We start from the raw sequence: 13,733 nt of genomic DNA, 5'->3' as shown, positions 1-13,733 counted from the left end.
ATTTTGGTCAAAGTACTCACAATCTGTTGACTAGACCGGGTACGGTTCCCACCCCCATTCATGTTATGTCGACACGTGTGCAGCACCAAAAGTGAAGAGCCTCGTCAACTTAAGAAAAATTATGGATGCTATCTTAATAGCAAATGAATGTAGGGATGTGAGGAATACTTCAAAAGCTCCAGGAATTATAAGCAAGTTAGACATTGAAAAGGCTTATGATCATCTAAGTTGGGAATTTCTTTGGAAGACCCTTGAAAGGATGGATTTTGGCAGCAAATGGATAAACTGGATAAAGTTCTGCGAGTACAGTGAAGTTCTTTCTGTTCAGATCAATGTTTCACCATCTGGTTTTTTCCCTTCTGAGAGAGGATGGAGACAAGGGGACCCTCTTTCCCTTTTCCTATTTATCCAGGCATGGGTGGATTAACTGATATGTTGAAAACCGCTCAGCTAAATAACATGATCAGGGTTTTCAAGGTCAATGACGGTGTTTCGACTTTTTGTTTTTTATAGATCATAGATGTTAACCTTATCAAAAAAGAAAATACATGATCATATAGCAAACAGCAGTGAATAAAATATTCAACATTAGTCAACTCATTTTCAGAAGCTATACTTCCACAGTAAGAAACCCAACTTAAGCCATATAATAGTCCAAATTGACCAGTGTAAGAGCTCCACTTTAGAAAACTATCAACTTTGTAACTCTTAAGTTCTTCCATTCCTGCTTGAAAATTTTATACATGCTTCCCATTCATTCTACTCATCCTCTTCCCAAATATATTCTTCTCTTTTCTTTCTCATTGATTCTTTAATCTGCATGCAGTAACAAACTGCACAGAACTGCTGATTTAATAGGCAGGAGGTTAATTAATTTCTCAACTGATAGGAGTTTCAGTGAGAAAGAGGCTAACTAGGCTCCTACCACTTATTCCCATTCTCACATTATGCAAGAAATGATGTCACTCAGAAGAAGAAGAGGCCTTAGACAATGGATATTCAGATGACAGAGAGAAAAGCATAAATAAGTAAACCGTAGGTCTGAGTAGGAAAATCCCATGATTCCATGACCATCAAAAGAAAGGTAGGTGGGATTCAAAATGTGGGTCTAAAGAGGCAAGGAAGAGAACTGTTGGCTAATTCAAGTTAGAGTTGGCTCCTGAATGTTTAATCCAAATCAATGTAATCTTTTGTCTCCATGTTCATGGCATGCTGAATTGGTAAAAGGAAGCACGTCAGATTTACGGGCATATTCGTTGTAGATGGAAGCGGTATCTGCTTAGAATAGAATACTTCCATCTTCAGAAATCGCACGTCGACAAATACTAATAATTATGCACTCCATTCACAAGCTCTGAATACACATTTAAATTACTGAAACGGTTTTCAGGTGGATTGCAAAGAGATCAATATGATATTGATAGGATACAATGTTGAATTTCAGAACTCCTTATTAGATCTTTACTGTGAGGGATAGAAATGCTTGTTTATATTACATCCAAGTTATTTTCATTCAAAAAATTAATCAACTTTGTACTTCTTTGTGAAATCAATATGGGACTATGCAGTGACAGAGTATAGTTTTCTGTTTTACATGGCAAAAGTTCGTAAATTATGGAAAACGTGCTACTTCATCCCCAATGAAGGCTATCTGACATCACAGACCTCTTATCAGAGAATGAAATAGCAAGAGTTTTATTTGTAGATCTGACCATTACTCTACTCTTTACATGCATTAGTCAATACCATATAAGAAGATAAACAACATGAGAAATGACGAAAGTTCTGCTGATTGTAACAGTGACAAGGTTATATACTTGAAATGTGATAACAGCAAGAACTATGCAAGAGAAACGATTATATAGTATCCAATCCAACTGTTATTAATCAATTATGGCCGCAAACTAAAATTTAAAGTAATTGAAACTCAAACTAATGCGTCTTTTTGGCCAGTGAATTGCTAGAATTAGTCAGCATTTACTGACATATTACTTTAGAGTGGAGGTCTTCTAACCTTAGCCGTCAAAACTGTGCAGCGGAAAATTTGTGGCGAAATGAGTGAATCCCACCTTCTTGAGAGCTGAAGAACAGACTTTGCAGCCGCTAATCTAATATGAGCCTTGTCAGAATCACTGCTAGAAAAAAGGTTTTCAGTGATTAAGTCATTGCAAGAGCAACAAATGCAACAAAGATATCACCTACACAAAGAATGTTCCTTCAAGCTAAACTGAGAATACCTTTAACTTTCCAGCATTCATTTGTTCTTGTTAGATTTTCTTACAAGTTATGATACTGTGACTTGTAAGCATATCATCTACAGGAAATACACAATTGACCTGCAATACCTTCTGCTTGTCTGAAGTATAAGCAGCATGGCATTTACTAATTGGTAAAGTAGGTTCAAACATTTTCTGCCAGTAGGCAAGTGTAAGCTAGAAGGGCAGGCCTTTGCACAATGGTAGAGTTTCTCCCGTCTAGGTATGAAAATAGCCTCTTTGCAGAAAAAATAGGAGCAGACTGCATACAATATACACCTCTCTCCCCTACACTAGCCAAGGAACACTCCAGGCAAGTGTAAGCTAAGCAGCATAAAAAGACAAGAGGATAAAGTTGGAAACATAACAAAAAGTTAGCTATTTGGGGCAAAAGACATGAAAGAGAAAAGAAGAATGGAAGCTTAGGCTGGTGGCTAGAGTTTATGCGATATTCTGGGGCCATCCTTCTTATTTCTACAAGTAAAATTTTTTCATGCTAAGGCTCAAAATAACTACTCCAGACTTTTCGATAGATTTGGATTCTGGTGACCCAAAATAGTGTACTATGTCCATTTCAGGCACCAAAAGGATAAGTAAATAATGTGTACAGTGTCACGGATGTAAATTGTGTGCAGTGCTCCATAGAATGTGACACCGTGTTAGAAATGCTTTACACCTAAGTCATAACATATGTTAGGAGATAAACCATGAATCTAAACTACAGTTAACTTATGTCAGAGCATATAAGAGCCTTGCAAGAACATCAGTGCATGACCTAATGACCATGGAGATTGACCCTCTTCCACATCATTAAGTAGAGACATCTTTAAGACCACTAATTTTCTTACACCTTCTGTTTTTGTATAGGGTAGTGCCTAATTCCTTAAGATCTTCAGTCTAAAATACAAGTCATTAACAAAAATAATTTCATTCACATGTCACCAGGAACCATAATTATCCAACTAGTGAGAGCCCTCTAATCGCCCAAAGAAGCATAATCCCATATGCTGATAAACATCTTAATAAGAATTTCGAAAACATAATTGATACCTTGAGTTGATACCATCATAATGATCACCCTTCTGAAGCATTTCCAGTATGATATCCAGTAAAAAGTTAATTGGACGACTGACAGTTGCACTTCCATGGGGCAAAAAGCTCCGAACTAGTGTCTTGAGCCCAAAAATCTGCATCAACTGAACAGTCAGATGAAGCCATAGAAAGAGGTCCTAACTAGACATGTAAACTATTTCACACTAACATCCTTTGGGCCCTTGCTGAAGTTCAGAACTAATTTGAACATTATTAGCATATAAGCCAATCAATGAACTCACAGTCAGCTCCATGAAGGATAACTTTCAGATATGGTACCTGTCACCTCTCACTAGCACAAATATTAGGTAACTCTACCAAAAAACCTTAAGCAGATGGGAAGAACTTTAGGTTGTTACACCAACTCTTCGCCATCTAGGTCACCCCCTTTGAAGCAAGTTTCAGATAAGTGTGTAGACAATATTTACCAGGGTAGATAACTAAAGAGATAAGCTTAATACATATTTTCCTCCTCAACTTGCACAATAATTACGCCTACTCTTCACAAGTAGCTTATACACACCTTCACTACTTATCACGTGGAAAGCACTTCTTTTTCCAACAAATCTAGCGTATGAAGAGCAAAAACATTGTATTCGAAGATTTATTTGAGTGTCACGTCTCCTGTTTCCTTCCCCATTCTTTTTAACAGGTCTTTTACTCTTTGTTCCTCATATTTACCCTACAACATTGATGATTTTCTAAGCCTATTGATCCAAAATATTCAAAGAGAACTTTCTCTAAAACCCACCTTATTAATATAATGGGTCTCTTCCGGTGTGGTTCTATGAAGATTCAGACAAAATTGGGCTGAAAACCTGAAAAACATGGAGGAAGAAAAGGATGTTTTTATGTTACCTGTTTCAAAAAAAAAAAAAAGGATGTTTTGTAGGTGGGCTGAATCTAAACTGGGGTGAGACTTAGAAGAGCGGAATTGGGAAGGTTGTTTTGGCCCCAAACTAACAGACGGGTATAGAGTTGTGCAACTGGAGGAGCTGTCCCCAGTACAGTGGTGACGACGACTGTGCTGAACAAAGTGCCAAGGACAAGGCTAATAGCAACAGTTTTAGTTGTGGAGCTTTAGCACAGATGTTGCTGCAGACCATGATTGTTTCAGTACACAGATGATCGTGGTGGTGGTTGCAGCTGTGATTGCAACGGTTGGAGTGGATATGAGGGTTAGAGTTGGTTTTGACATTTTCTCGAGTTAATTCACATTTTCTCTATGTGTTTAGCAACTTTGTGGAATTTTGAATAGAAAAATACGCATATTCGTACGAACTACATAAAGTGAGAAGTGTGTTTGGTACAAAGTAGAATATTTTCCATGGAAAATGTTTTCCTATTGAAAAAAATATCTTGGAAAACAAGTTGGTTTTTTTACCTACTTTTCTGGTGTTTGATCAGTAAGCAAAAAAAATGTTTTCTCAAAAGCATTTGTATGTAACCTAGCAAAACACCGTAGGAGTGGAATGGGGTGGGGAGCAGGGCCGGGGGGGAGTGGCGGTGAGTTGGCCAAGTGGTAGGGTTGGGCAGGTGGGGGAGGATATAATAAACATAGAATGTCGCTTATAGAACTTATTTTTCCTACTTCTAAGGAAGTCATTTTCCTCGTTTTGTAGGAACTTGTTTTTCAAGGGAATGTTTTCCAAAAAATTTGTCCAACCAAACATGGAAAAATAAGAAAATGTTTTCCTCCAAACTAAACACACCCAAAATCTCTTGAAGGAACTAATTAAGAGGAGCCAAACTGTAATTCAAAATCAGCGCATATGAGTGAGGAGTTCTACATGTAATCCAGTTACTGAAACCCCCAATTGATTAAACAAAGACACCAAAATCCACGGTTTTATTTAGGGAAAGGGCATCAAGTTCATTCCGTTGTGTGTGTTTTCTTTGGAGAATTTCTTTGCCTTAAAGAAATGGACCTTGAGCCTACTCAACCCCAAAAGCTAGCTCATGAGAGGAAGATTCTCCATAACCATATAAGGAAACCAAGGACCTCTAATCCCACCGACGTGGGACTCCAACACCCACCCACCCTCATGGCATGCCCAGGACTGGACATTTGGAGTGTGTATAATACAAGATGGGAGACCCAACATCAGAAACAGTGAATTGGATGAGTTAGGCTCAAATACTAACTCAATCCCAATAGCTCACGAAGGAGGATTGTCCAGGGCCAAGGACCTCTTATCCCATCGATGTGGTACTCCAACACCTTGGGATGGAAACAGATGCTTGGCAAAGTTCAGTTCTTAGTGATCTCGTCACAATCCTGAAACTAGTTCACAATGCTCAAGTGCATATCCATGAGTACCGCTAGTCAATATGAAGAGCTACTTCAATCTGTGAGTGTGTTCTTAAAGATGGAACCCCAAATGGAGAAATAAATATTATTGGAAAAGATGCAGGTGCAGATCAGTTAGTTGACAGCTTTTGAATGATCAGAGAGATGCAGACTGGATTCTAGACTGGTAGAACAGAAATGAAATAGGAAAAAGAAGTGAGAATAAGATGGATGGGACTCACCTTTAATTGGCAAGAACCACTACATTCAGAAGTCTTTTCTGACAAATCCATATCCTCCAACATGGCCAGCTAGGAAAAAAATTATCTACATCAGTAGAGAAGAAACAGAAAAATTACAACTATCAAAGTGGACAGGCTAAAAGAGAACTTATCAGTTATCATACCTTCCAATTTAAGCAGTTCATTTTATTTCCATATTTAGGGGAACAGGTAGTAGCTAGTCAGTAACAGAAGAGTCGAACTCACATCAGTAAGCTGAAATATTTCCTCAATGATATAACGGGTCACCACCTCTTCGTGCTCTTGAAATGCTAAAACAGAATGTTGTGCCAGACAGCCCAAAGACTGCAAAACTGTTGGAAGCTGTTTCCCCAGATGTAAAGCATCCACAAGTGTCTAGAAATAATAGATGCAGATAAGAGAGAACCTTCGAATCAATTCATACATGGAGTAAAATGATAGACTAACGACACAAAACAAAAAAATTAAGAAAGTAAAAACATTTTTAAGTTTATAGCGTATTCATTAGTACAAAGGTAAAGTAAAAACAGACACTCAAACTTGGCCTCAGTTGGAAAGTAAGCACTCAAACTTTGAAAGAGCATATCTAGACATCTTAATTTGGTCTCAACTAGCAACTAAACACTCCAACTCATCCCGACAGTGTCTCGCAGACACCCGATGCTGACATGACACATAAATTTTGGAGGTGTCTAGATGATCATTTTGTAATTTTGGACTGCTCAACTGACATAGCGGAGATAGCTAAGGAGTCTAGATGTACATTCTCAAAGGTTGAAGTATTACTTGCCAGCTAAGCCCAAGTTTGAATGTTTCTTGATGTATTATGCCTAAATAATGTCTGTAAAATTGTAGAAATGGAAAAGTAGGAAAATTTAAATGACTAAAGGAGAAAAGAAAACAATGGATCAATCAATACGGAAGCACACTATAGCACAACAGAGCCTATTTTGCTAAAAGGGCAAAAATTCAAGTCAGTTATAGCACGGAGCATCTTTTTAAGAAAGCATCAATCTGTAAACTGTTGAGTTTAGAACATTAAACCAAAATAGTAACGATGAAAAGAAGGTGTCCTAGATAAAGAAGTGTCTGATTGTAAAACTGATGGTGGTCGTGGTCGTGGTGGTAATGATGATGATTATAACAATAATGATCATGCTTATGATTATCATTATTATTATCATTTTGATTTTTGATGATTATTATGGCCATACAAGTATAATTTTATTGTTATCATCAGTTGTAGAGGTGGTTGTAAAAGTAAAAACAGCAGTAGCAAAACATAGTGCTAAGAGCAGTACCTGCTCAGCTGAACTAGTAGACATGAACCAAAGGCAAAACAGTTAAGTGAAGTATTAAAAATTTCAATTTGACATGATTGTTAGTAGCAGTTAGTAGAAGTTTATAGTTAGATCCCATTAGTTTGCAATCATTAAAACGTAAAAGAAATCAGGCATACTCCAAAAGATGCTGAAAATGAACAGACATTTTACATCACTATGCCAAGAAAATGACAGTTAGCCACCTTGCACAAATCTAAGAAAATGGACAGCTCTGAAGGGCCCACTAGTGCTGCAATTGCAGAAACAGCCAATTTAGATTGAGCACGACTGCCATCCAAGCAAACCTTCTCCAAGAATGGATATATGTCACTGCAACAAAGCAAATACAACTGCTCTAACTCGGAACAAAAAAGAGAGTAGTAATTTAGCAGAACACACACAAGGAAGAACACCTTTCACTTTTCTGCAAAACAAAAGGATAAACAAAAAAAAAATTGAGTTGTATTCTTCAGCATTAAGGACATGCTGGCCACCTTCAAAAAATTTATAGCCCTAACCAAAATTACAAGCTCCCTATTAATTCTATAATTTGATCTACATCTTCTATACAGAGTTGTTTACACCAAAAAAGTAAAGATACCAAACAATTCCATTTTACTTTGTGAATGATAGATCTATCTTCAAAACAAACATCTCTATATTAAAAAAATATACTTGAAAAAGAAAATAAGTGGAAAATGGGAAATGTGGAATAGGAATAGGTTTATACAATCCTATTAGAATAGGAATAGGAATACTAAATAGTATCTTACTCGGTAAAGGATTGTATTCTAGGGTCTGTAAATAGGGTCTCAATATAATAATATAGACACAACAACAATTCAATAATATTTTTCCCCTATATTCTCACATGGTATCAAAGTCTCTACGATCTTGGTAGATAATCAAAGAGCTTCCGCTGCTAGCAGGTGGCTATTACTTATATATGTCGCCCGTCTAGCCAATGATTATGTTAGCAAAAGTTGGGTCACCATGTATCTTTCCGGTGACTATTCTTATATCTAATTTGTAGCACCGCGCCATCATTCCAGTGACAATTTTTTCATATTTAATTTGTGTAGCACCGTTGCATCATTCCGGTGACTGCTTTTTCATATTTAATTTGTGTAGGCACCCTGCCATCCTTCTGGTGACTACCTTTTTTTCATATCTTATTTGTGTAGCATCGTGCATCTCTTTAGGCTACTTTTTCATATTTAATTTGCGTATTACCGTGGGTTTTTTTCGAACTATTTTCTCATATTTGAGTTACATAGCACCGTGTGTCTTATCGGTAACTCCTCATATTTGATTTCCGTAGTTCCATTCGTCTTTCCGATGACTCCTCAAATCTTATTTGCGTAGGGTTGTGCCATCATTCCAATCCTACCTATGTAATTTCTTTTTTCCATTAGGGTTGTGCCATCATTCCGACCCTACCCATATTATTTCTCTTTTTCAATGGGGTCGTTCCATCAATTCGAACTATCCTATATAATTTTTATTTTCTAGTTGGGTCGTGACATTATTCCGACCCTACCAATATAATTTTGTTTCTTAGACTATGACCACTTTTAGCCATCATATCTAATACTCTGCCATATGAGCATGTTACAACCAGTTTTTCGATGACTGGTTTAATATTGACTCATCTATTGATTCCAACATGATCCATATATTTTATACTTGTTTTGAGCACTTTGTTGCTTGAGGGGAGTTTAGTAGCCTTGTATGTCGATCATGTGAGTCACTCTATGGTCTGAAGCAGTCTTTGAAGGTTTGGTTTAGGAAGTTCAACACTGGAATTTTATCTCTTGTGTTTACTGACCAGTATTTAATGAGAAGAAAAAGCACATTGAGATTGACTGTCAATTTTGTGAAGTTGACTAATCAACTTGCAGATATCTCAACAAGCCCCTCATTGGTCCTCGTGTTAATTACATTTGTATCAAGCTAGGTACATGAATTGTATGCACTAGCTTGAGGGGGAGTGTTGGAATAGGAATAGGTTTATACAATCCTATTGGAATAGGAATAGATTTATACAATCCTATTGGAATAGGAATAAGTTTATACAATCCTATTAGAATAGGAAAAGAAATACTAAATAGTATTATACTTGGTAAAGGATTGTATTCTAGGGTCTATAAATAGGGGCTCAATGTACTAATGGAGATACAACAACAATTCAATAATATTTTTTCCCTATATTCTCACAGGAAATAAAAGTAAGCAGTTCCGCAGGTAGAGTTCTACAAGAAGCCAACCTATCGAATTATTTATGTAAAAACAAGCAGGGAATGTCCAATCTAATCTTTCAACTAAGAAAGACGTAACCCATGTTATCCTCCAGTTTGAAGGTAAAGACTCTCTGCTTTGATACAAATTAGAAAGAAGCTCCTGTCATATCAAATACAGGAAAGATAATAGAGAAGTTAAGCTGATGGTCAGAGGGATACACCCAGGTAAAGTTAATAGCAGAAAAGATTCCATATTTTCAGGAGTAGGAGATGCTAACATGGTGAAAACCGTGGAGTCCTGGACCACTCCTTGTTTTCATGTAAATACAATAGAAACAAAGGGCAGACTTAAAAGAATCAGATGATCAACTTAAGACCTACATTTACTTGAATAAAACACTACAATATAAAGTAGTGCTGTGGTTTTTAAGTTCATGCTCTCACTAAATCACCAAATGAAGTACTTTATGCCGAGAGATACTAATTCTAAAACAAATCAGAGGAAGGTAATGCTCAATCCCCAAATGAAAAACTACACACATCATCACAAAACGATGTATCAGAAGAGAAATTTGTTTTATATACGACACTATACAGTAAATACTGCATGGTGATTGAACCAAAGAGTAATCTATTCTCAACCTAACAGTGAAACTTTTCATCAGAATGTTGGCTACAAAGTCATGTAACAAAAGAATTCGTGAAAGCTCAATACTATCTATCAGACTCATTATTTTGTGTACTGCATTCACTATAGAAAGAAAAGGACATTTTCCTTTGGGCTGGGAGGGCTTCACCTGCTTTCCGTTTTCTATAAAAATGCACAATATTACAACCTAGAATTCGAAAAATTACCCAAGGTTGATTGACATGTGGGATCCTTCTTTTGCAAGAAATTGGATCAGCTGTTCGTTGAATGGGATAACCTCCTCCAACAACAAGTTCTCGAATTCTCTCTCCAATCCTCTCAAGAGTGAAGGGAATGCACTCAGAATAGTCTGGCAAGAAAAAAGGGATGAAGATGAAGCAATAAAATACAATTGAAATGGATGTGAATGATGTACGAAGTAAAATCTAACACACAAGATGAGTGAAAGAAAGGTTCAAAGTGGCGCATATATAAAGCTTAAGTTTCCTTATGCCTTTTTCCAAGCTGGAGACTTCATTCAAAAGATGTTATTTAACTCACTCAGCAGATGCCTCGCAAAGCAACAATGAAAAATAACTTTGTAACAAAAGGTTATCTTTTCAAGCACAACTTTCACAACTGTCCTGCTCAAACAGTAAAAAAATCTGAAGCCTTCTATGATCTCCTTTTCAATTAACATAGTGACAGTTTATTACTAGCGACCTAGGTTTAACTTTCTAGAAATCAGCAGATTCTTTTGGTGCACACATAGAGTTCCCTATTGTTTAGAAGATTGGGTGGAGTTTGTAGAGAATCATTTCTTCTAGTAGATTCTTTACCTTTTGGTATACCCTTGTATACGGACAGATTTTTGGCCACGTTTATAAATGGAAACATGTTTAAATCATAAAAAAGAACAGCAAAATGGAACTGCAACAGTAACTCTCATGTGCACCTAACTGATTTCAGTATTTCAATTGAACGCTGAGAAGGAAGAGAGGCAGAAAAGACAAGAATGCATTTTGACCATTATAGCATAATCTGCAGAGCAATCAATCTAACAATACCCAAAGTTCCCAAATATTGGATGTGGAGAAGCACTGAATATGATGATAAAAAATAAAAAAAATAAAAAGTTGCCAAAATTGACCAATTTCAGGATTTTTCTTTTAATTTAAAGTGACTATCTTAACTTTACCTTTATCAAAAAAAAAATTGAAGTGACTATCTCTTACCAAGAGGAGTTGCACAGAAGAATCCTCCAAATGCTTATTCCTAAATCTGTCGCCTGAAAGACGATCAAAAATACAGCGCACATGCTCCAAACCAAAAAGACTAAATGAACATTTCATGGAGAGTAATTGCAGAAACTCAGTATGCAGACTCTTGTTGCCAGTCATTCTCGAAAGGTTATCCTGGATAATGCAAAGGGGCGACAAGAGTTCCATTAAATCTGCAGAGGAACTGATAATGGTGCAATAACTCAAATCTAAAGATGAAAAAAAAATAAGATTACTCTAATCCACAAAAAAGTGCACTAGCATGTTATCATGAACTTGCAAATGTGCCAACCCAAATCAGGTGTTACAATCCAGATGAAACCAAAGAGTTAGGGAAGCCAGAAATACAATGGGGAATGACCACGCAAAACACTCTGCATCTACTGAGATCATGAAACTTTTACCTCCAACCCAATAGAAATTTCTTTTTCAACACTTAAAAAGTGAATCTGACTAACTCAAATGCATTAAAGAATTTATGCAACTTCAGGATATGTACAACATAAATAATGAAATGCTCCAGACTGCATCATTTAACTCTAGCTAACTAGATCCTTTATAGTATTTGCTGTAAAAATTACTCCCATTCAATACCCGCATACCAGCACCCACCACCAGGTCCCCAAAAGAAAGGAAAATGAAGTGTGGTCTTCACTTAATTTCCAAGGCAACAAAATGTACTCAGAATGAAAGGAATGTGAAGTGGGGTCTTCACTCAGTTGCCAAAGCAAGAGAATTTTCTCAGAATAGAGAAGTGTATAATGAGGAGAACAAGATGTCTTAAAATAATATATGCAGCAGTCACTCGTCAAAAAGAAATCACTTTGAAGTTCAAGTAAGCTTGTTGCCAAAGATACGATCCTCAGACTGATCAAGGAAGCCAAAATATAGGTCTCTTACCAAATAATCCACGCAATTCCAAGCATTACCGACCAAAACCAAAGACTCCAAAAATAACTCTACTCCAGGCACACTCTTTAACTTGTTGAGCTTGCTCTCTACTCCAAGCAACATTTTACAGTTGAGCTACTCTATACTCTAGGCACACAACTTAACCTGTTTAGTTTTTCTCCTCTGGTTATATCATAATTTCCAGTTTGAGCCACTTAGCACTTCTTAAAAATCAAGTTCATATAAAAAATACCCCATTTAGAGGCCCAACCACTGGTACAGGTCCCTGGTCATTCTCTATTCTATACCATGACCATCAACAAAATTTAAGTGTAACTTATTGGGAAATGAAACCAAGAAAACACAAATGACACGGGAAGATTAGAAGAAATTATCCTATAATTACTCCAGGAAAAGTTCTTTAGAAACTCTAAAGGCATCTTGCTCCATGGTCGAATTTCGATGAAAAGAAAGCCACTCTATATACAGGTTAAAAGTTAAATAAGGAAAGATCTACTATAAGAAAGTGAAACAAGCTCACCCTGGTGGTTTGGGCATCTTCAATGCTCTGTTCAGATAATAACTTCTCCAACAGATCAAAGATTTGACTGTCTTTCACCGTATCCAGTTTGCGGAAGCAGTCTTCTGCTTTGGCAGTATCCTCAAAAGATGCTGACATTTTCACAATGGACATTTTCAACTTCTTTTCTACTTCTTCCGATACTTCTTCCTGGACCATAAAGATGGAAAACCGATGCAAAATCACTGCACAATGACTTGACAAAAGTATGTAGGAGGACCAAAATTCTTAGTAAATTAGAAATTCTTCAACACAGCAACCTATCTTGCCAACATCAAGATATTAGAAACAAGAATGGCAGTTAATGCCACAAAAAGGCATTCAAGACAAAACCAGAGAGGCTTCAGCCTAAAGTAAAAAGTGCCCCCAAGTTCAAGACGTAATCATAGCTGGAATTTTGGAAATTTTGAGCAATCCAAAATTGTAATCATAAAAGCATCTATAACTTCAGCTTTAACAAATTCAATTGTCTGCTATACAGTGGTGAACAAAGAGAATTATCAGAATATTTCATAGATGAAAATTATTTGTGATACCTTGTATTTGTTGAGGAGAGTTAAGTACACTTGCATTTCATTTCGCAACCTGGATGAATACTACCCCATGAATTCAAGCAAAAGAAGCAAGGCAGAACTGAAAAGTTAATGAAAGCCACATATCACCAAAATACCTCAGCTTTTGAGACAAAATTGCATTCAAGACCTTCAGATGACAAGGCGCAAAAAGTGAGAACATGAAGACCCAATGCCTGGTTTTATCCTCAATCGAAAGAGAAGCAGGAAACAGAGTGTCAGTAAGCACAATCTCCATTTGCTGAGGCCTGTAAGGTGAATCATAATTAAATCTCCATCAACTAGAAAATGCATCCATCTAGAAGTCGCATCATGAAAAA

General features: G+C 36.7%; 1 protein-coding gene across 4 annotated transcripts in view; it reads right to left on the bottom strand.

Annotated features, from left to right (window-relative positions):
- The window catches only part of LOC107021157 (sister chromatid cohesion protein PDS5 homolog A), a 29,401-nt gene that overhangs the window by 8,770 nt on the left and 6,898 nt on the right, over positions 1–13,733 (bottom strand). For 3 of the 4 annotated variants that reach the window (XR_003579010.1, XM_015221764.2, XM_027918039.1), the window contains exons 9-18: positions 13,512–13,661; positions 13,378–13,426; positions 12,803–12,991; positions 11,326–11,505; positions 10,318–10,460; positions 7,426–7,552; positions 6,126–6,275; positions 5,880–5,948; positions 3,306–3,442; positions 2,015–2,135 (exon numbers count right to left, since the gene is read on the bottom strand). Coding sequence is in view for 3 of the 4 variants with exons in the window: in XM_015221764.2 (XP_015077250.1) it covers positions 2,015–2,135; positions 3,306–3,442; positions 5,880–5,948; positions 6,126–6,275; positions 7,426–7,552; positions 10,318–10,460; positions 11,326–11,505; positions 12,803–12,991; positions 13,378–13,426; positions 13,512–13,661 (1,315 nt within the window). In the remaining variant the exon portion in view is untranslated. The remainder of the gene's footprint in view (positions 1–2,014; positions 2,136–3,305; positions 3,443–5,879; positions 5,949–6,125; positions 6,276–7,425; positions 7,553–10,317; positions 10,461–11,325; positions 11,506–12,802; positions 12,992–13,377; positions 13,427–13,511; positions 13,662–13,733) is intronic. The other variant, XM_015221765.2, reaches the window with a different exon arrangement.

The sequence above is a fragment of the Solanum pennellii genome, chromosome 6, assembly GCF_001406875.1.
Source record: "Solanum pennellii chromosome 6, SPENNV200".
NCBI classification, from domain to species: domain Eukaryota; kingdom Viridiplantae; phylum Streptophyta; class Magnoliopsida; order Solanales; family Solanaceae; genus Solanum; species Solanum pennellii.
This window is presented reverse-complemented; position numbering and strand designations above follow the sequence as displayed.